The 24732-nt window shown below is 33.2% G+C and overlaps 1 protein-coding gene across 5 annotated transcripts in view; it reads left to right on the top strand.

Moving 5' to 3' along the window:
* The window catches only part of LOC128992329 (TLD domain-containing protein 2-like), a 419200-nt gene that overhangs the window by 152880 nt on the left and 241588 nt on the right, over positions 1–24732 (top strand). For 4 of the 5 annotated variants that reach the window (XM_054415846.1, XM_054415849.1, XM_054415848.1 and 1 more), the window contains one exon: positions 1769–2277. The exons of the other annotated variant lie outside the window; for it this stretch is intronic. In XM_054415846.1, coding sequence (XP_054271821.1) covers positions 1916–2277 — 362 coding nt within the window. In that variant the 5' untranslated portion in view covers positions 1769–1915. Of the gene's footprint in view, positions 1–1768; positions 2278–24732 lie in introns of those variants that run through there. 5 annotated transcript variants of the gene reach the window in all.

The following is a 24732-nucleotide window of genomic DNA, read 5'->3' as shown; positions in this document are numbered from 1 at the left end:
ACAGATTTGTGTACAATAGTGTAATAGATTGGTGCATATAATGGTCACCAAATATCAAAAACAAACACACCAAAATACATTTCACAGTTGTAATTGTTGGATTCTGTTTACCAAAGCTAATAATCTATTTAATTTTCTTGGACATGGTGTGTTGGACACATAGTTAATAATTATTGAATACATATTTACTTAACGTTTATTCTTTAGTCATACGTGTTGCATGCGTATCTTCTTATGTGAATGACTATGACTGCAAGATAAGTGAAAGGTGAAGTGAGGTTATCTGTACAGCGTTGTTATTTTTTACTAAGATCAACTAGTTCAAGCCAAGACTATTATAGGATTCTAATAATGAAGAATGGTTGAATCCTGTTTCGAACCCCCCGAAAACCGTATTTTCTTGACAGGCGGTATTTTTACTGTCAGGCGAACACTAGGCCTACCTCATAAATCTTTTAGTCAGATTCCTTAAGTCAAAGAGATTCTCACTTAAGGTGTTTAAAACACTTATTTTTTGAATTCGCAGTTTGTGTATCAAAGTTTTATCTATTTAACTACACTTAAATGTGCTGAGCCATCAAAATTCTTTTATCCAAACTACACTCAATTTCAAGCAATCGACTACAACTTACATGTTCGAAGAATATTCCACTACCTCAGGTTTGGATGCAATACACATGTAACGTATACCCGTGTATCCGCTTGGCTTGACTTGACGCTGTCACTGACATTGACACTCGCTCGATATGTGTTGAATACATTTTGGTTACCTCCGAAACCTATTCACAACTTTCCCACTCAGAAATTTCTTAGCAGTATAAGTTTTATGAATACCAAACTTTGTTGATTTCCACTTAAATGAATTAAATGATTCTGACACATTATGATCTTGGTTTGACATTGTTCAATAAGTTTTGCTATTCAGTTTTTACGCCGATGATTTTTGCCACTTTTATCTAAAATTGCATAGCTTATCTGAATATCAGATTTGGATTAATTTCAAGTAGAAACATAGAATTTTATTGAATAAATACCATGGTTCTTTTTAAAGGTCTTACAGTGTCGTGGTTTTGAATCAGTTTGGTGTTTAAAAATACATTAACTATTAAATACGTTAAAATAATAATACGAACGGTGTGGTCATGTTCGTACGAGACCTGGGATTCAAATCATTAGTGAATGAAATTGTCAGAGAACTGATAAATGAAGATCCCCATTTTAAGATTAATGTCGGTTTTTTATGTGTTGGATTTTTCTATTCTCGTTTATAGTTACCAACTATATATCCATGAAATAAATTAATCCTCGTACTGCACATTATAAAAATTATACAGTCAAGTAGTAAGGCCCAACGGGGTGTACGTATGCAACATCTTGAACCGAATTGAAGTATTTTCATTGTCCAGCCTGGTGACATACATAGGCCTACCCTTTTTCTGCTACGACCTATTACACACAAACTCCCAGCCCTGAGAATAAAATCGCTTAACTAGTTTAATATTTCGAGAAACTAATCATTATTTATTAAGTAAAATGCTTACGAGTGCTCAAGAACCATCCTAGATCATGTTGATTTGGTATTTTCTTATTTACATTTATTTGGTACAATTTTTATTTTGTATTCCACGTTGCATTATTTTTTCCTATATTGACCTTCACATTTACCATTCCTTTGATAAAATACCTATTCACTATTATTTTTATTGTTAACATTTTTATTTTATCATGCTTATTTCTTCATTTAATTTTTGTTTTGTTTTGTTGGTAGGTAGTGTTCGTGTGCGGTTGCAGTGGTAGTGCTTAGTGTGTGGTTACGATGAACACGTTCATCACGAGCAGAGAGATCCATTATCAGTGCGGCTAATCAGTGCCCGGACCACAGTAGTTGTAGTGCGGTAAGTGAGAAGCAAAAATCATGGATACGGAATTCTACATCCACCCTTCGGCGACCAACAACAACCCTCCAGTAAGGAAGAAATGGAGCACCTCCTCCATATCCGGATTGGAGAGCTTGGAGGAAGTGATGGAGACGATGGACCAATATACCAAAGACGACCTTCCTACGTTGCCTACGTCACGTCAGGCGCTGGAGGATAAGAGAGGACGACGTAAATCGTGGCATCCCACTATAGGAAAGTTTGAGAAGAAGCGACGCAAGAGTGCAGCCTCCACCGACCCGGCCTCGCCTGCTGGAGATGATATCAAATACCATCGTCAGAAGCGTCCGTCTTGGTGGACCATCTTTGTGCCTGAACACTTCAACACCAAATCTAACAAGTAAGTTATAGTTGTAATTGGTTTCAATAATACCAATAACTGTAGAATGTGTTCAAACAAAATTGTAAATTTTGATAAAATTAACTCACTTGGGACAATTTAGGTGTATGCCTCAAGACGCTTGACATTTGCCAACATTTTACTCAGGGGAGATTTATTAGGAAGAACTATGTGTTAATAATATAATAACGACACAACTTATGTTTTTATATGATCTTGTGTTATCTAAGAAAAAAGTAACGCATTGACAAAAGAGTAGAGTTGTCATAAACAATATCGACTGGTAACTTTTAAAGACCTAATAATAAGAACAACAGTATCAAGAATTTCACGTTTCAACTATTAACTTTCAACTATTAACTATATTCCAAGTTTTCTATAAGTTCCATTTCGGCAATTCAACCAAGCTCATTAAGTTTTAACATTGATTCGATAGGGTAACAATAGAATATAAAGTCCCTAACTAATTTTATAACTCTTTTTTTATAAACGTAAGTTGTACACAATCGGCTCGAATATTTGGAATAATTGTTGATGCGTCAGTTTCAGTCTTATAAGATCTAATAATTTAAATTTTTACAGAGACAATTTATCTATTGTTAATAACCACAGACATTGCCGCATACACACAGGTCTTTCCAAATTCGTCTTACATAGTACTATATGAGATGATAGTTTGTTCAAGCTATAAAATGCTACGAATTTTGTGAAAGAGATCTATAGATATAAAAAACAGGTTATAGATATATTTTCCAAAGCTAAAATATTATACATACTTAAACATAGATATTGAATAGTAAACCACCGTTAAAGAAATTTGATTCGAATTAACGATTTAAAATAAACTATCAACGTTTTTCAACTGTGGTAAACAGTGTGCATGTATTAAACATTTCTAGTTTAATGGAATTAGAAGGAAATGCGTTAATCATTATAAATTCCTCGGTATGAGTCCTCTTTTAGTTATTTAACTCAGTTAGTCAGTAATGACTGCCATGGTAATATCTTTGAGATGGCAAACAAATAGCATTGGTGTCAAACTAACGAAGAATAATGCTTTAGGACTGCAAGTCTTCAAGTGAAACTGATGAGTGCATTTAGTTTGTAGTTTGTATTTTTGTTAAAGGCGTTTGAATGCTGTAGTTTTTCATAAGTCAGTTGTACTCAACGCTTGGCATTTAAATAACACACCATGTATACCACTGTTATATGGGTTACTAGCTGTACCCGCGGGCTTTGCCCCGTTTTACTTCATAAGTGAGCTCGTTCGCATGGCTCAATCACGTCCTGGTTGAAGTTCGTTCGCTACGCTCTCTCACCTTTAGGTTGGAGCTCGTTCGCTGCGCTCACTTGCCTTCATGTTAGCTCGTTCGCTACGCTAACTCGCCTCCTGGATGAAGTTCGTTCGCTACGCTCACTCACCTTTTGGTTGCAAATTAGCTGTAGTCATAGATTAAAAAAAAATAATAGTGCTGCACCCTGTTGGTAATCCTTGTAAGTTTTTAATGCTTTTGCATATCATAGAATCAACTTTTTAGTTGAAACAGCTGACTAAATTATTTAATTCCCTTTTAATATGAATACTCATAAGGTTAACATGGGGAACTATAGAGCCACTGGGGCGGGGCCCGAAAGGATTTTTGAGATAAGAATATGCCTATATGTTAATCGGGAATGTGAGCTATCATCATGCCAAATTTCAGCAAAATCCGTCCAGTGGTTAATGCGTTCACTTGTCACAAACATACATCCATACATGCATCCATACATCCAAACTTTCTCATTTATAATATTAGTAGGATTATGAAGTAGACATCCCATCTATATGGAACAGCTGTCGCCAATTTATAATCAAAAAGAACTAGTTATGTCGGCTGATCACAGTATGTGCTAGAGTCTAAAATTCTATACCAATCAATAGTATCTCCAGAGTTTTCACCTTTTTTTAAATTTAGATTTTGAATTGGTGGGTTTCCCATTAAAACCTAAAAAATAAGAAAATTTTCTCAAAATTGGCTAGAACAATTTTGATTAAAGTGTTGTATGTTATACTCCTTTTGTCGCTGAACCAGATAACTCACATTACTGTAAACATTATGGTTCATAAGTTACTATACATTTTGTGATTAGCCCCATAAAACCCTTTTAATTCACGTATAAATCGGATAAAAAACAAGATGACTAACTTTGATTCAAGTTTTTTGTGTGTGGGTTATAGTCCTTTAAAATCAAAACGAAATAGTAAAACTCCTATTTCTGTAAAAATTACTGTTTAAAAGTTGTTGTGATTTTCCCAGTAAATTACCACATTAACTATCACCCCATATGCTATAAGGGTTGTTGGCGGGCAGCGGGAGAAAGTATGCGTCAGATTGTTGATACCATTTTTGTTTATTTAATCATCCAATTTTTTAAATTATTACAAAATAAACATATCACAGAAGTCAGATGTATAATATATCTTTAAAGGGTGCGTTATTATAAAACGATAGTTTGTCATTTGGTTGGAATAGCATTTAGTAGATTTTCTGCTCTATTTATTTCCTTTTCAATCGTAGAAAACTTACAAAATACTATGTGTAACCTTTACGACACGCCTAACAAAAGTAAAACTTCCACATTAATAAAATTGATAAAATAAAAAAAAATTCAATACTGTTGAAAAAATATATAAAAACCAAAAACATTACAAACTCAATACTTAAAATCATAATGAAACATCAAGAACAACTTTTAAAACATTTAGCAGATTCTATCTACGTTTATGTACTAAGTCAAAAGACAAAGAATCGATAAAAGTTTTTTTTTCAAACGCGAAGTCATGTAACTTATTCCTACCCGAATTTTGTTTTAAAAAATGTATATAATAGAGTGACAACTCTACTCGCTATGCAAAAATTTCCATAAAACAAAAACTCAATAATTTTAGAAGCGCGGCGAAATTATGTAACAGGAAATTGCAAGAATTTGCAAGTCAGATGATTCTAACTCCAAGAGCGTTCAGACCAGGACGTCTTTTGTTTCTAATTAGTGTTTGTATCTTTACAAACTTGAACCTGCTCGCATTCTAATAATTGCTCCACTATACAGGAAGTAGTAGTGGCTGTGTCACTAAGCATTATAGAGCGAACTCTTTACTTTGTTTCGTACTTTTCTTTTAAGACCTTTCGAATTTACTTGAGACCAATGAGTGTTGTCCAACAATTATTTTTCTGGTAAGCTCATCTCATCATCTACATAGATGGGATTGTCGATTAAACAGTTTAGTTTAAACGGATTTTGTTATCAAACACTCACATTTACAATATATTAGTGTAATTGCTTGGTTTTTGTTAGAAATGAATAGTTTAACTACTTTTAGTCCACTAATATACAGAAAATTAAAATTTTAGAAAAGGAAGAGAACGAGGATAACTATGGTAAAGGTTTTAAAGAAAAATACTTAAGGTACTTAGTTGGACTTTATTCATTTTACACATGTTATTGAAACTAGTTGCGCCACTCGTGCTTTGTAAAGGGGTGAGAATACAGAAGAGAATAATGAAAATCTTTAACTCTATTGATAAAACAGTAACAAATCTATCAGAAATTATAAGCAAATTAAAGCAAAGGCTAAATCGTACTTAATGTTTACCTCATGCCATTGTACTAAGTGGCAGAATGAAGCCGATTTTTATACGTACGTTGTGGGTAGTATTTTTTACTCCTTAGGGAGTAATAGGCCTTTTAGTCTATAATGAGTAAAAATCAGCTTTTGTAAACAGTTGTAAATTTCGCTTGTAGCAATCGCATGGATCGATATTATCAAAGATCAAAGATCAATCGATATTATGCTACGCAAATTTTGCGTAGCATATGTAATCTTTGATATTATATATTGATTGATTTTTAGGTAGGTTATCTTGTGATTGAATTCTTGTGAATAGCTCGTCATATCAATGGTAATACAGTAACACAATCGTAACACGCGAAATGATTGAGTGACATACTAAACAGATACTTATTTACGTTGGCAGACTGAAAACAAGCTGGAATTCGTTTTGAGAGGTTATCTTTACATGAAATTAGTATTTTCGCTTTATAGCTTAGTTTTTTTATTTTATTAATGAGGCAATATGACGAAAAATATAGTTCATCACCCGGGGAAAACGTGTTCTTTCAACCCTCGTTTGTTTTCCGACCTCTAAAACTCTTCCTATGGTCGAAAAGAGTCATTTTACGCTCCAGTGATAAAATATACTATTTATGTTTTTAAATAAGGTATGTGCATAAGGAGAGAATGAATATTTTCGAGGAAGTTTTTCATCAAGGCCATTAATTTAAACATGCGGTTGATAGGTGAATTGAGGTGTTCATTAATATAGTTTTAATAGAATTAAATTGAGTTGTATTTATGTTTTTAATGTTCAACGCCATTACTTTTTGAAGGCATTGATAATTTTTATTTCACCTTCATTGCTACTCAACTCAATCAAATCTTTTCGCCTGCAACATAAAATATTAATAAAACTACTTTCTCGAGAATTGAGATAGGACACAAATAGATCTATCTAATCAATAATTGAAAAGAGTTGCCTATGCAATCTACAGGGTGAAGTTTTCGCTACAGTGCCACATCAAAGAGTGCATATTGCTATTGCGGTCCCTTCGACGTCCTTTGATATTGTTTGTAAACAAAGTCATTAAATTTGCAACTACAAGATCAAAGCGAACTCTATCCGACGTGCAACTCCGAAGAACTCTGGATAACCAATCCCCTCCATTTCCACCATCTCTCTCTCTCTCTCTCTCTCTTTATCCTTAGTTATTACAAGTTTATTCCTTTTCATCTTTTATCCGATAAGATTCTGTTTAATGTAATTTTCTCTTCGTTGAGTATCGTGAAATTATATTAAACTGGAAACGTTTTATAAGTGTTTCTACAAAAGATTCCTTAAGTCGATTTGCACGATTTTCAAAGACAATTTAAGAATGTAATTTTTGAGAAGAAATTATGTTTTACCAAGTTTTCTCTACGTGTAAACTGAATTACGACTAAAACTTTGCGTTTTCGTTATAAAATAGATTTTAACTTTGGAATAATTAATGCAATTTGTAGGTAAAATTACGTGGTGTTAAAAGTGGTATACAATAAATCCGCACTATATGTAAATAAAAGTAGTAAATAAAAAAGTTAATAAGAACAGAGCCAATTATATTTTCTGTCAATGTGTCCTAAGAGTAATTATTAAAAACACAATGAAGAAATTTACCAAAGATTTAAAAATTCAGAATAATTAAATATTAATAAAACGCTATTCAACATCCGAAACTCCTACTAACCAAAATCCGCTGGAGTTTTAATTTAAGTAAAATAGATATGCATTGAATATGTAATCCAATATCCACCTGAGATCCAATAAATAACATCGTATGACTGTATGATTGCATTTCACAAACCGACGATATTCCACACCACAAACTGGCGAAGTTTATTCAGATGATCGATTGTTATGTTGGCATTATTTAACAGATGACGTCATCGTATCAGCTGACCAGCGCTGTATTGTTGACACAGCACAGAAATAACCTCAAACCGCACATCTTGCGTAGAAGAGGCATCTTGGCTGTTACAGTGTTTGTTTTGGTGCGGAATCAAGCACGAATATACTGTTTTTGTTTTTAAAGATGCGTTACGGAGCTAAAGTAGTTCTTTTTAATCTAGAGAAAAAGATGTAGAGATGAAGACATAAGCTGTACAGAAAATTGTACCGATCGATTTTGTGCTCTAAACGTGTTAAATTGTATTTTGACGTCTGTAATGCTGAAACTTAATTTTTATTGACAGTTAGATGAATAGTAGAACCTTGATAACAAGACTCTCAAGGGGATTATTAAATGAGACTTGTTATCAAGGTTGACTCCTTATTGAGGTTTGCAATAACATGTCATTTGGGGTGAAATAAATTCAAGGGGATTTTAAAATGACACTTGTTATCAAGGGTGACTTGTTATCGAGGTTCCACTGTATTTGAATTATTTACTGAATTCGTGGAGTAATATATGTTATTCTTTAAGCGGTAACAGCTGTTTGTGTACAACAAGTGTATTACAAAGAGGAAATAATTTCGAAATCCAATACAAGGTGCACTGTTATTCTTTTGTGGTTTAGTTAGCTTACAGGCCTAATCGTGCATTTGACTAAAACACTGTTTGATACATGGGTTAGAGGTATTTTTTTTAAATTCTTGCTCATTTACAAATTTGAGCTATTGTGAAAAAAAGTCACTTTAGGTCATAGTGGTGAAAAATGCCATTTATTTTCAAAAAAGGCGATACGGGGGTTAAGTACTTACTTTTGGCCATAGAGCAAAATACAGTATCAGCTGGAGTCGAGGATGTACATTTCTCTGGCTTTGAAACTTCCCAGCTGATTTCGCCAAAGAAAATAGTCCCAGTTACTATATTGTTCGGTTATTTGTGCTATTTGTTATATTTTTTCGTGTTACTGTATATTGATTTTTTACTTTTCACAAAGATCCCTTTATCGACTAGACAAATTAAAGTGTGTAAACAGTCTAGTTATTTTATTTGCAATTTTTTAAATTAATTTGATGTAATGAAAAATACATCTATGTAACGGTAACAACTGTCCGTGTATTATGAAAAACTAAATAGAACCCTACATGGCTAAATTAACAAGTAAAAATATTCAAAATGTAAGTGTTGTGAATTATTTATCATTAAAATATTTTACTGAATGACGAAACATTTTTCAACGTTTTTTACGTGGAACGAAAATGTCTGTTTTTCATCCTCGATTACGATTTACTCTCGTCAAACTAATTCTCGTTTCTAAAAAAATACTTTCGGCTATAGTAATAAACTTTCTACTAAAATACTATTCTATAGTATTAAAATACAATTTAACACGGTGGCTTCTTGAGTTACACTTATCTTTTAACAAATTGTAAACTACATTTCTAATAACTAGCTATTTTATGGAAATTTATTGAATTTATTTATTTATTTATTTATTTATTTATTTATTTATTTATTTATACCAACGGTCAAACCAATACATAAATATGACAAAACTTATATAAGACTAAAAAAAATAGACATTTTTGATGAAATTTTAGCCAACTTGAAGTACATTCAATAAATAGATTAACAATGATAACAGAAAGATATAAGATATAAAAAGATATAAGAAATAACAAGGTATAGATATAACAAGATATAGATATAACAAGATGATATAACGATATAACAAGCAACAACAGTGTAAATAGGAAATAAATATAACAAAATATAGTAAATAACAATATAAATATAAATATAAAAGTAACAATGAAGCATAACACGGACAAGAACAACAAAACAATAATGATAAATCTACGAGGAACGCAAGCTGCTAACGAGTTTTTTTTTAAACGTTTCATTGTTCATGCTGAACAAGTCCAATTGACCAGGTAGGTTGTTTGCCAGACGTTGCAGACGAGGAAGTGCACTGTGGTACATGTACTGTGTTGAGTACTGCCGCCTCGCAAACAGCTGGGTATGGCGAAGGCTACGTGATGTGCGGAAGTCTAGTTCCAAGAGCAGGTCGGGAGCATCAATGGAGGATGTGATCAATTTCTTCAGGAATAAGACATCATTTACCTCACGTCTGGTAGAAAGAGGCAACAGGTTCAACTGGAGTTGCAGATCATGAACAGGAACAGCACGGTATTGCATCCCCAAACGTAGACCAACCAGGCGAACAAAACGGCTTTGAGTGTTTTCCAGCCTGGCGATCTGACCAGACTGGTACGGATTCCAAACTGTGGAGGAAAACTCAAGTATGGGTCTGACAAGATGGATATAAAGAGTTACCAGTGCCGATACTGAAAATCTGTCATGACTGACCCTGGTGATGAAATTAAGTGCTGAGTTGGCCTTCTTGCAAATGTAGTTAATGTGCTCTTGAGGATTGAGGTCAGGAGAGAGTATGATGCCTAAGTCTTTGACCTTTGAAGAACGTTGAAGTTGCTGATCTGCTAGTTTATACGGATGAATAATAGGATTATTAGATCTGGTGAAGGTTACCACAGAGCACTTTGAGACATTCAAAGACATTTCATTCATCTGGCACCACACTGACAGTAAATCAATACTATTCTGTAGAGCCTCGCAGTCTCTCACATGTGAAATCTCTCTGAAGATCTTGGCATCATCAGCAAAAAGCAGTACATTTGAATCCAAATGCTGAACCAAATCATTGATAAATATGGTGAACAAGGCCGGGCCCAGAAGCGATCCCTGAGGAACCCCGGAAATAGCAGGAAATGGTTGAGACAACGAGCCAGCCACTCGCACCTGAAGAAACCGATCCTGGAGGTAGCTCTCTAACCACATTAGAAGGGGTCCATTTATTCCAATGGCTCTAAGTTTAGCAATCAGATGTTTGTGGCTAACTCGATCGAAGGCCTTGGAGAAATCCGTGTAAACAGCGTCAATCTGGTGGGAATTTAAGAAGGCAGTAGTAACATTACTCTGGAAGGACAAGAGGTTCGTAGTGGTTGAGCGTCCCTTCATAAATCCATGTTGTTCTGCATTAATCACACTCTTCAGAGCGAACGACAATCTCTTCAGCACAAGCGATTCAAAAATCTTTGCTAACGTGGACTGGATAACAATAGGGCGATAGTTCCTGACATCAGCAGGAGATCCGGACTTAAAAATTGGAGTTACATAACCATTCTTAAGATTTGAGGGAAAGACACCAGCAGCCATGAGTGAGTTGAAATATATGGTGATATGAGGTGACAAAACACTGCTACAGAACCTCAAGACCAGTGGTGATATGTCGTCGGGTCCTGCACCTTTGCTTGTATCAAGTGAATTCAGCTCATCCTCCACCTCCGAACAGCTAACATAACATGATGAGATTGAGGTGATTGCGTTAAGCTCATAATCTGGTGGGGTAGATGACGGGGACTTATAAACAGAGGCGAAAAATTTGGCAAAAAGATTGGAGATATCCTGGTGACTATCAGCAACTTCAGCATCCAACTTCACTCTTGACGGCAGGGAGGGCAGTTTCTTAGTAGAATTCACATAACTCCAGAAGGCACGAATATTGGTTTTTATAGATGAATCAACAGTCTCGATGTAAGCTGAGTAGCATTCCCTCGTCATCCTCTTGCATATAGTTCGAACACCGCAAAACTGGAGATATATTCGGTCATCGAGACTCTGCTTGAAGCGCTCCAACAACAACCATCCAACATTTAACATACCATCCAATTCTCTACTGTTTCCATATTCACATCGACTTTTTATACAAACAGAAAGCCATATAGGACCACTTACCAACATTTTCGGATGTATCCGAATTAACTATCACCCTGCGGATGTTGGCTAACAATAACGGCTACTTGTGGTCGTCGAAGAGTGGAGAAGTTGGGTGATGAGTTCGGATAACAACTTGATGACCAAGACGATGGCAACTCGATGAGCAAGTTGTCAAGAAGTTGGTAGAAGTGACGGTGTGGCCCAGGGGAGTCTTGTAGTTTCATCGTTATTAGCGCAACGTCCTCACTTGATGTCCACACTTTTGTACACTTAAACCTGGATTTAGGATTAAAATATAGGTTTGGTCAAAATGTTGTACACTGAATTAAAATTTGTATTGAACATTTTCTGTTGTATGACCGCCGCTAGATTTGTAAAAATATACGATCGAATTTTTAGGTTGTGTTTTCGTTTTAAGTGTTCTAACCTAACCGTAAATATGGTTTGTAAATAATAACTATTTAAATTAAAAACATTTTATAGCCTTATATAGAAAATGGTCCTTATGATTTATTTATATGTAATCGTGGTGTGTTTTCTACGCCATATGGATGTTAAAGATTTTTTTTAGAGGACAGCCTATACAAACTAACATCTACTACTACTACACTATTAAATAACCTATGCATTTGAACCTATGGATCAGATTGGAAAACCCTGCAAGTTCGTTTACGGGTTTTCCTTTTTTATTTAGTTTAGAAAATTTTGTAAAACTCTAGATCCTAAGAGGGCTAAGATACTAACTGCATGGCAAACTATGGTAATTTTATTACTCTCATATTATTGTATCCCTTGCTTTGTTCTGGCATTAATATAGATGGTAAAGAGATAAAAGCTTGGACAGTTACTTAAAATAAATTTAGTAAATTCCAATGGCGTAAAACAATATTAATAGTGTAGTAATTTTTTTTAACTCCGGTATAACTTTAAAAACTGCATTCAACTTTAAATTTTCTATAGTAACTGTTTTTTTACCCTACAATTTTTCAAAATATAGACTTTATACAAACTACGAGCGGTTGAACAAACTAAAATAATTTTAGTTTGTTTCAAACCGTATTCTTTTAGCGAATTTCCCATATAGGGAATAAGCTATTACCGTAGTACTCATGGTAAGACCTGGACCCGGGACCGATTTTTTTTTTCGTTTTGAGGTCCCTAGAGGCCAAAAACACCATCCGTTCAAATTCATATATATATATATATATATATATTTATATATATATATATATATTTATATATATTTATATATATATATATATATTTATATATATATATTTATATATATATATATATTTATATATATATATTTATATATATATATATATATTTATATATATATATTTATATATATATGTGTCCGTTAGCGCGATTACTCGATCAAAAATGATCCGATTTTGATAAAATTTGGTACAAACGTGTAAACCTACGTTTATTCGAACGAGTTCGCGAACCAGCATGATCGGACCATGGGAACGGGGGTTTATGGGGGGTTTTATGGGGTAAAAATGGGTTTTTCCCATTTTTGACCCAAAAAACATCAAATTTTGCAATTTCTTTCTAAACTATTTTGTAGAGCTTAAAAAAACAAATAATTTAGTATATTGAAGCGTTATAATGCGCCTAATGGTTACGGAGAAAATTCCAAAAAATTGCAAATTTAAAATTCCCATGTTATTCTTATGGAGAATAAGTAAACTGTTGTAGTTTGCTTGTTTATTAACATATTTTGCCCAAATTTGGAACATGTTTTTATTTCTTACTAACAATTAACATTTTACATAAAAAAACACTTTTACACCACTTTACTTTACTTTTACTTTTTTACTTTTTTTTTTTACGCTTTGCTAGATGTTGCAGCAAACCTAAGTATGTGTTAAACTGATTCTATTTAAATAGGGATAAATGTGATATTTTTAAGGAGACATTTTAGTGTAAATCCAATCAGGCAAATGGAAATTCGCTTAGTCTGCAGGTTTGCTGCGGCGGGGGTATTTTTCTCTTGTAATTTTTCAAAAATTACAATATAACCGTGTGAAAACACTGAAAGGAGTATTTTCTAATACGGGAGGAAATCAAAGAATAAGAAAGACGAAAATAACAAAAAAGAACAACGGTTTTCTTGTTGCATCGACGGACCTGTTTTTCTGGAACAAAGGGTTACTAACAATATTCACAATATGCATTTCTTACGCATTGATAGTTCATTGTCTCTTATACCACATGTACTTACATTGTGTACTACACAGTACACCGTATAATTTATAGCATAATTCAGAGGGTCCATAATAATGTATTCAAAACATCTTCATGAGTGCACAATATGAACACATTTACTTTATCTTCTTCCTAGAGCCAAGTGTTCAAAATAAAACCCTCATTGTCTAATGTATTTATTTACTTCCTTATTTACTTTAAGCTTTTGACATAGAATTGCGAAATTATGAATAATTTGCCAAATTAGTTTTCATGTTTTTCTTAACAACTTAAAGCTTTGGCAAATATATTATACTAGCAGAGTACCCGTCCTTCGTACGGGGTTGGAATATACGTATAAAATGCTTATTGCAGTTATACTCAAGCTTTGCGTTTGCAATAAGGGAGGACACAGTTTGATAATTTTTTTTTTTAATTTACAGTATTCTATAGTATTACACATCTACCATAGCCATAATGTTCTACCACTTCATCTAAACACTAGAGAAAAATGAATTATCAACAATTCGCAAGATATCACAAATTATTCATAAAATGAAAAACATAAACATTTTAGGTATGTAAACAATCCTACTTTGACAGTTCTCATTGCGAATCACAGTTATTTGTTGCTGCTTAGTTCAAATTAGCTGTTTTCATAAATGCAAAAAATTTAGTGCTGCACCCTGTTGGTAAATCTTATAACTTTTTAATGCTTTTCCATATCATAGAACCAACTTTTATAATTGAAACAGATGACTAAATTCTTTAATTCCCTTTAAATATGAATACTCATAAGGTTCACATGGGGAATTACAGAGCCACTGGGGCGGAGCCCGAAAGGATTTTTGAGATAAGAATATGCCTATATGTTAATCTGGAATGTAAGCTATCATCATGCCAAATTTCAGCCCAATCCGTCCAGTGGTTTATGCGTGATTGAACTTCAAACTCACAAACAAACAAACAAGCACACAAACTTTCACATTTATAATATTAGTAAGATGAACTTCAAACACACAAACAAACAAACAAACAAGCACACAAACTTTCACATTTATAATATTAGTAAGATTATTATCTCTGAGTATTACAAATGTTTAATCAACATTCTCTTGGTTTTTCCAATAACTGACGTACCCTTTTTTGCGGTAAAAGAGTTTCGTAATACTTTATTGGATTTATTTTCTTAATGAAATTTTTGAAATGCTATGAGATTTCAATCAATAGTTGATCAAATTGATCTACCGAACATTGATCACGAACCTAACGTTGTGATTGTGGTTTAATCGCTAGCGTCAATCCTCTCCGATAGCGACGTTGACACGGATTGATCAAATTGACACTATGTCATCGCTGTGTCAGCGGTAGAATACACCTTTCTAATGTTAATATATTTAAAAAAATTCTTCACACTAGAGTCTAACTATAAAGATTAAATATACACGCAATTTGTATATTTGTAAATACACTGTCCTAATATATTACACTGAAACCAGGGGAGCGAGCTAGTTTAGTGGTAGAGTGCGGGGCCTTCGTGCCAGAGGTCCCGGGTTCAAATCCTGCTAATCACCAATGTATTGTGTTTATGTGATTATGCCGATACCCAATAGGACTAGCCTGAAGTAATTTGCAAAACAGTTCCGGACAAGAGCTAGCGCACTAGGATGTGAAGGTGGGACTAAAAAATACACTACACTGAAGACATATAAAACGAATTCTATTTGGAACAATTAAAGCAATAGTTTATCGAAAAGTAAACTTGTTACTATCCACAAGTTAAGCCAACATAATAATCAATCTAGTTTATCCATGTTATGGATCAGCTATAGACAATATTAATGTCTGTTTCTACTATACCGGTCGCGTACCTTTTGTCATAGTCATTCCACCATAGTATTCCAGTTACTGTATAGCCTATAGGTGACTAGTTTCGGAGCAACGCAGATTCATTTTCAAATGACAGAAGATTGTAAAAAAATAGTAATCCAATAATAGCCAGTGGATTTCCTAAAAGTGGGCCTGGGTGGCGACAAGGTACATGATGATAACCTAAAATCATTGTATCAAGCCTGGAGTCAGTAATGAATAAGTATGTATCTGTACAGGGCGTTCGCTGTTGTATTTTAACAATACAAATCTTAGAAACTGTTACTTATTTTTATAATCATATCCAAATAGAAAGCTCAAACTGTAAAATCTAACCTAACATAACCTAAATAAAAGTGAACCAACTAGTCGACGTGAGCGCACTAAATCATGCATTTAGGCCAACACAAAACACTCGCCAAAACACTTGATTGTACAATAGGATGCTTGCAATTGCAATTAGATGCAGCAATATTCCAAAATAAAAGGTTATTGCGTCTTAAAGAAGTTTGAACAAACAAAATTCTTCGCATCTTTATCTTAAGTCTTCATCAGTGGTAGCCATATCGGATTTTAGTCCCATAAGAGCAATGTCAACTTTGTAACAAAATTTCTAAAAATCCTATTGTTATAAAATAATGATTGAGGTGTTCAAATTGGATTAGTGGTCCTCTAGGGAGTGAAGGTTTTAGTTTTGCCATTTTCCCTCCACTTAATAAGTTAATGATTATTAATTATCCTTTAATTAAATTATTTATTGAGAAAATACAAAAAAAATTGAAATATTATTACTAAAAAACAGGGAAATTTAACCATTTTTTTTTTCAAAATCAAAGCAGGGTAAAAATATATCGCATTATTCCCTAGCACAATTTTAAATTTTCAAAACTATATCTTAATAAATAAAACCGGCATACTACTTCAAATGATGGTATGTTCAGTAAAATTTAACAATGGTCTTATGGGGCTAAAATCCAATATGGCTACCCCTGATGAAGACTCATAAATAAGTTTAATTTTCGCTAATATTTCATGGTTAATGTGTATGGTGTTTTTAAGGATTTTCTTCAATATAACAACATTATACATCAGCGATATCCACGATATATTTTGTCTCATCTTCACAACTATTGATCATCCACAGTCAATTCCGCACCATAATTACGAGGTTCTATCAGAAGGTTACTCAAGTGGCCATCACGATTCTTTTCACACTGTTAATTTCGTGAGCCCGGTAATATTAGTTGCATCATTGTATTGCTCAACAATATATTACGACCAGTGGCGAACTCCCAGATACGCTTTCACTACCAATCTAGGTTTTTTCTAGTTTAACTCTACAGTGTAGAAAAACAAGGTTTCTAAATTTCCCTTTTTTTGTGATGGAAAAGCATGATTAAATAGTAAATAGTTAAAGAATCTTCTAATGTCTATCCATAAATCGTAGGCATACTTCAATAATTTTAATTGAAATGGTAACCAGTACAAAGGCATTTATTTTAAGCCAAGTATGAATATAGATGATTGTAGGATGAGTGGCGCGATCTTGTCTTGTTACTGATTAAAGCCTGTTGTTCCTTAGACAGGACTGTTGATTAGCACATAGCCAATGGCAACTAAGGGACCTACAGTTTATAGTGAAATTTGAAGCACATTTTTGCCTTAATTTATTTAGATGTTGTACTCACTAGTGCGGACGTTAATCCACACCAGGGAGTATCGCATTCACTTAAATATCTACAATTCGTGACCTCCAAGTAGCTAGATAACAGGATGTCACCACGGTCCCAGTCAACTAAAATAGTTAGTTACAGTGTAAAGAAAGAACAACCCTCAAGTTGTATTACAAGGTTAAAGTCGTCATATTATGCTGACGATTCTTTTAACTACACCGGAAATGTATATTCCTTAAATTTACTTATAAACAGCTATTTTGCACTGATTGTAAAACATAATAACATACTCCAGTAGGCTACACTCTTCTACCCTCCCATAAATGATTTATTTACAATTGTTTAACCATCCTTCGCACTGCAGTTTTCAACCTGAAACACCAAAAGGTTCACATAACATAACTAATCAACTGCATGCTTGATAACTATAATACAACACTTCAATTAGTTACACCCATTAGGAATAGCTATTAAATGGGTGTCATTTTAAGTGATAGACTGCTTTACAGAACCAACAGGCTCTTGGAATTTCTCACAATATGCATATTAACAGATGGGCTTCAATTGAGCGTGTTAAAGAAGCAAACAGAATGATTAAAATTGAGTAATTGGTCTTCCTCCTCCGGCTTTACTTGTATTGCTAAAAATACCACCACTTCCGCGTATTTTTATCAGCTGATGTCCATTTAGAATACGCATTTGTGCACCTTTCGACATAAGTGCGTAAATAAAATTACTGGTTTACTCATATATTGTTGTTGAGGGCATTTCAAAACCATCGACGAAAATCTTTTGCAGCAACTTTTTAGAGGGATGCAGAACATTTATGACGGATAATATATCATTTTTAATGATACAACCTTAACTGTGGATAGCACAATTTCTGTTGTAAATTACATAGGTATCATTGATATGGGATATAAAATATGTCTATTACCGTCGCAGGAAACCTGCAGGCTAAGCGAAATTCCATTAGATGTTTACTCAAGAATTTCCTAAAAAAATTCATATTATTCCCCATTCAAATAGCATTAAACTTTAATGAGTACCTCGGTTCATTGCTATGGGAGAGGGAAAAGTTTTTATCCAATGTTAATAGTACAGTGTACAATAAATAAATGTTCCAAATTTGATCAAAATACATTCATAAACAAGCAAACTACGACGTTAGTTTGTTTTTACTCTATAAAAATAGCATGGGTTTATTTTACAGGGTTTGGATTTTTTCAGTAGCCTAAAAAGTAAAGTAAATTTAAAATTCTTTATTTTTCAGACTATAGGGCCACATAGACATTTCTTACACTTAAAACCTGACTAAAAGTACTTCAGTGAGATGTACATCGCCTTGGTTTAGTTTTTTAACCACTCAGGTACACATGCGATATGATAATAACAGCTTTAATATTATAATATTATATTCCCTTGTTTTTTATAATACACAAAACTATTAATACGATACGACATATCCTCACTTTTACACCGCACAAGTTTAGAGTATTATTTTACTTTAGAACCAACAATGGCTGTATGATTGCATTCACTGTGGTCTGTGGTTTAAACCCACACCGCAATCAAACCATCAGCAATGTTACTGAATGATAATGGCTATAATCATGCGGCAGAATCGATCGTTAAATTGTAAGATAATAAAACAGCAAGCTTACAAAGTTCAAAATAATTTAACAATAGAATCGCAAGCATTTTAGTCCAACGTTAAACGCGAAGTCCTTACATAGTCCAGGCGCTAAACGGGTTGAGTATGCACTGAAAGTCTGACAAAATTTGACTTTTGATTATTGTTGGGGACATCTAGTAGATGAAAAAAATCGATGATGTCGCATTTCTAGGGTGGTCACAACTCGGGGGGGAGGGGGGGAAGTTGCGCGGGTCATCGGTTTACGTTTCCGCGTCTAACTCACAAACGGTTAATGATAGAAAGGTGAATTAAGCGTCTATCTACGCCTAAATATATTGTCTTTTAAAAAGATTATTACAACCTTTCTTCTATCTCTTATACTTTAGGCGCTAATCAACATTTATTGCAAAAAATAAAATTTAAAAATACTTTAAAATGAAATATCGGAAATATTGCGCTTGTTTAGGGCATGTTACAAACTATTTATGGTTAGAAAAACTAACAAGTAGTACAACAACACCAAGTTTAAAGAAATCCGTGCAAAAACAAAAGAGCTACGTTGATTTCAGTAAGAGTAAACGTGGGAAATTCGTAGTAGTATCGAGGCGCGCATGGATGGTACACGTAGCCCACAGTCAATATAGGTTTGATGTTGTAAGTAACTATGGGAAAGCTGAATTTGTCTATGCGATAGACCATGTTGAGATTATCATTTTCCCAAAAGTCCCCACTCCTACCCCTTTGTTCTTTCCTCTACCCCCCCCCCCTTTAGATAAATTTACAGTCTCTTAGAAATTAAGCTATAACTTAAAAACGGGTAAGGATAATAACGCAATATTTTATTAATCATTTTGCGTTACGATATTCTACAAAAAGTATATTTACCATGGTATCCTAAATATTCATAGTTAAAAAATATCATAAACATGAAAAAATATTTTTTACGGATTAATTTATGAAACTTTTCTTTGTAGATTTTTTATACGAGGTCGCACAACAAAATGTTTGATAAAAAATTTGGGGTGCATAGTTTACATTTTAAAATGATACATAGTTATTAATAGTTTGTTTGCATATAGTGGTTATAGATACAGTATACATAGATGTTATAGATGGGTACAGTAGGTACAGTATATTGATTTTACAGACTCTGGCTTTTTTGTGCACCGCAACAATGAAAAAAAATTACGTATATTATGGTTTTTGTATTTGAATTTGCCGCTTTATTAACGTTATGTAGCTCATTCAGTACATATACAGACTGTAGTGGATACATATGAATGAATATCGTGCATTTGCTGCTGTACGCCAGAGCCTCATTTTATTATACAGGGTGTCTCACCTAAAGTGAACCAATAGATAACTTTTTTTTATTATGAGATATAGAGTTAACTTCTTATGGCACACTACCCTTTATTTTAAGTTGTTTTTTTAGTGGTTTCGAATTTTAAAAATATGTTCGCCATTTTCCAATATGGCTGACAACTTTGTTAGTCCTATGGAATACCCTGTATTTTATGATTGTTTTAGAATGTAAACGCACAATTTTTAAACCTTTTTATTCTTGACATTTTTTTCTAAAGCTACTTGTTTAGGAGTTACATCGAAAAAGAAATGGTTTGTGAGTACATGCTGCATCCTGTAGCTCATAAACGAGTAAGTTTAAGAGCGGAAATACAAAGAATAAACAAGTTTTCAAATCACATCTACATTAACAAAAACCATAAAATAAATTGTTCCAATATCAAAGTAAGCTAGCATTTTTGAAAATGGTGGCCATTTTTAAAACAACAAAATCAGTATTTTTTAACGTATTTTATATATTTTTTTGAACGAGGACTTATATGTGACTTATTTATTCTTTGCACTTTCTCTCTCAACTTACTCGTTTATGAGCTACAGAATGCCGAATGTACACCACAAGCCTTTCTTTTAGATATAACACGCTGTAACTCCTAAATGGGGTAGGTTTAGAGAAAAAATGTCACGAATAAAAAAATAGCTTTTAAATTCTAAAAGAATACTAAAATACAGCGTATTCCATAAGAAATAACAAAGTTGTTGGCCATATGGGAAAATGGTGGACATATATTTTTTATTCGTAACCATCCCTAAAAACATTTTTTACAAATAAAAGGGGTCGTCTAATAAAAAGTTAACTCTATATGGAAAATAAAATTTATGTATGTTCACTATGTAATCTCAACCGGGATGAAACGTGTACCCTTTTATAGCAGAATGTCCAATTTAAAAAAAGATACGTCAATTTTGGTCTAACAAGTTATATTTAAATGAATATGAGTTTTTTTGAATTTTTAAATGGAAAAGATTGGCGGGCACTTGGAAATTATCTTAAAGAGGCGTGGAGTAAAGGGTGGGAATTGATAATGGAGTATAATTATTAAATTTAAGAATTGAGATATCGATACAAAAATTGGAAAAAACTATGTAATTTAAAAAATTTATAAAATACTGTTTGTTAAGTATCTATCAAAGTAAATTATAAAAGTAACAGGTTTGTTTTATGAATTATTAACTGTTTGTAGGAAAAATTCAGATTCTCAGTAGGCTACATTTAAATTTTATTATTCATTCAATTGTTATCTGATCTTTATTAGTATGTAGTGCTATTTGTGTATGTTCTGTAGTGGAAATCAGTTTATTTGATGAATAATTGTATGTGATTCATGGCATTTTTAAAAACGGTTTTAAAATATTTTAAAATCAGTGTGTCTAACACAAAACAGACGGTCTTTGACCATTGTTCTTTGCATTTAAATAAAAAACACTGTATTGATATTTTATTACAATGAACACATTTTCTTCTTCTTCATCATCATCTTCTTCATCATTTATTCATCTAATAATTCTTTTTGTAGATTATCGTAACGCAAAATGATTAATAAAATATTGCATTATTATCCTTACCCGTTTTAAAGTTATAGCTTAATTTCTAAGAGACTGTAAATTTATCTAAAAGGGGGGTTAGAGGAAAGCACAAGGGGGGAGGAGTGTTGACTTTCGGGAAAATGATAATCGCAACATGGTCTAAGAGCATAGAAAAATTCAGCTTTCCCATAGTTACTTACAACATCAAACCTATATTGACCGTGGGCTACGTACCGTCCATGCGCGCCTCGGTACTACTACGAATTTTCCACGTTTACTCTTACTGAAATCAACGTAGCTCTGTTGTTTTTGCACGGATTTCTTTAAACTTGGTGTTGTTGTACTACTTGTTAGTTTTTCTAACCATAAATAGTTTGTAACATGCCCTAAACAAGCGCAATATTTCCGATATTTCATTTTTAAGTATTTTTAAATTTTATTTTTTGCAATAAATGTTGATTAGCGCCTAAAGTATAAGAGATAGAAGAAAAGTTGTAATAACCTTTTTAAAAGACAATATATTTAGGCGTAGATAGACGCTTAATTCACCTTTCTATCATTAACCGTTTGTGAGTTAGACGCGGAAACGTAAACCGATGACCCGCGCAACTTCCCCCCCCCTCCCCCCCGAGTTGTGACCACCCTAGAAATGCGACATCATCGATTTTTTTCATCTACTAGATGTCCCCAACAATAATCAAAAGTCAAATTTTGTCAGACTTTCAGTGCATACTCAACCCGTTTAGCGCCTGGACTAGTACGTTAGTCTGGCTTTAAAATTAAACTATACCCATACATTTCAATTTCATCATTACTACTACTGTGTTTAAAAAAATATCGAAAATGTACAAGTATTTTAATCTATGGAGAAACGTCCTTGTATATTAGGTAATAAATAGTTTTTGACAATAATGTAAAATTAACAACATTTCAAAATAATAATAAACATGTTGATAAAATTGTTTATCACATTACAACATTCTCACAGTGACTCATTCTTCACTTCAATGTTGTCAAAGTGATTTGCTGTTACAGCAAATTTCAGTCTCTTTACAAACACTTGGATATCTGATCTACTTTTTACGTAGACTACTTAGATTTAGATAGGTTTTTTACGTAGACTACTTAGATTTGATCGAATTTTTACGTAGACTACTTAGATTTAGGTCGACTTTTTACGTAGACTACTTAGATTTAGATCCACTTTTTACGTAGACTACTTATATTTAGATCCACTTTTTACGTAGACTACTTAGATTTCGATCGAATTTTTACGTAGACTTCTTAGATTTAGATAGACTTTTTACGTAGACTACTTAGATTTAGATCCACTTTTTACGTAGACTACTTAGATTTAGATCGACTTAAGCAAAGAGCTGGGTAGCAGAGTGGTTACAATGCTCGCCTGCGAATCAAAAGGTCACCGGTTCGATCCTAAAATATTAGTAGCTTTTTGATGGTTCAAAACTGGAACTAGCTGTCCATTATCATTGGGATTTCAATAATGATCCTGGTACAATGAAACTCATCTCCATTCATACTTGGCTTAAAATACCTACTTTGTATGGTCGCCATTTCATCGAAAAGTATTAAACAGCTGGTCTAATTCAGCAACAATGCTACACACAGCATCTCACTTCGTTCTACACTCATATTTGGGTTAAAAATTAAAATACACTCCAGGCGTCCCCATTTCAATTGAAATATTGTATGTAATACTGTAATATGTTTCCGTGGTTCCAAAAACACTGATTCGCATTATCTTAGCGCCCATTTCATGAGTTGTTTACTGTATGAACGATTTGATTTCGTTAATTGAACCAATGAAGCTGGAGAAACAAACAAATAAACAACCATAGCGAAGCCGATAATTTGATTTGGTAAATCCACTCTTGTGCATCTATGGAATCCCACCATTTTATTTTGTAATCTGTAAAAATTAATTTATTTGAAACTAAAAAATCTATAATAGATTGTTGTATAGAGAAACGCCGTATTGTATTAAGTGTATACGTTTGACAGTAGTTAGCTTGGTGAAATGCTTATTCAATCGTGTTTACGTATTTTGAAAAGTCATTTGGTCACAGTTGGTCCATGTTGATGGGATGTTTAAAGTAGAACTTACAAGTAAATGTTTGAATAAAATTTAGACAGGATGAAATCAACTATAGTAATGGAATGAGGAAAAGTGGTCAGATATAAATGTTAGCAAAGCAACAATCTAAGCTGAGTAGTTGGAAAGCCGCCAATCAGGCCTACTGAATACTGGTCAATATTAACACTGAACATTTGGAACGAGACCACAAACAGGTAAAAATAGGCTTAATTTGGATGAAATATAGCATTTATAAATATAGCTTCACTATTAAAACTTTACAATAATGTACGTCACCTGAAATTAGCCATAACATTTTCAAAAGTCCTCTTTCAAGTTTAACCCCCCCCCCCCAAAAAAAATCCAACATTGTGGACATCTCAAAACGACATAACGCGTTTTTTTTACTTCTATAACCCAACAGTCAAAACCGCTAGCAAAAAAACTTGAAAGAATATTTATAGTCAGGAATTAAATTTACTATAAAACCCTTTATTGGCGTTTTCAAAAATGACACCCCTAAAAAAAACTCCCTACTTCTAAAAATGTTTATAAAATTCGTGGAATTTTGGCGTGTTTTTGTATTTTTTTTTAATAATGCTACCAACTTTAACTGAAAATCCCCAAACTATTTCGAAATATTTGAACCCTTCAGAAAAACTAAAAATGACGGATTTTCAAAAAATTCAAGGACTTTCACAGTTACTAGTCTTCGTTTTCAAACCAGGCAATAATTTAGAAAAGTTCATAAAATTTACACGGTATTAACATATATATGA

Source organism: Macrosteles quadrilineatus, unplaced genomic scaffold (genome assembly GCF_028750875.1).
Source record: "Macrosteles quadrilineatus isolate MER2022 unplaced genomic scaffold, UCM_ALF_1.0 Scaffold_4__1_contigs__length_99947679, whole genome shotgun sequence".
Classification (NCBI taxonomy): domain Eukaryota; kingdom Metazoa; phylum Arthropoda; class Insecta; order Hemiptera; family Cicadellidae; genus Macrosteles; species Macrosteles quadrilineatus.
This window is presented reverse-complemented; position numbering and strand designations above follow the sequence as displayed.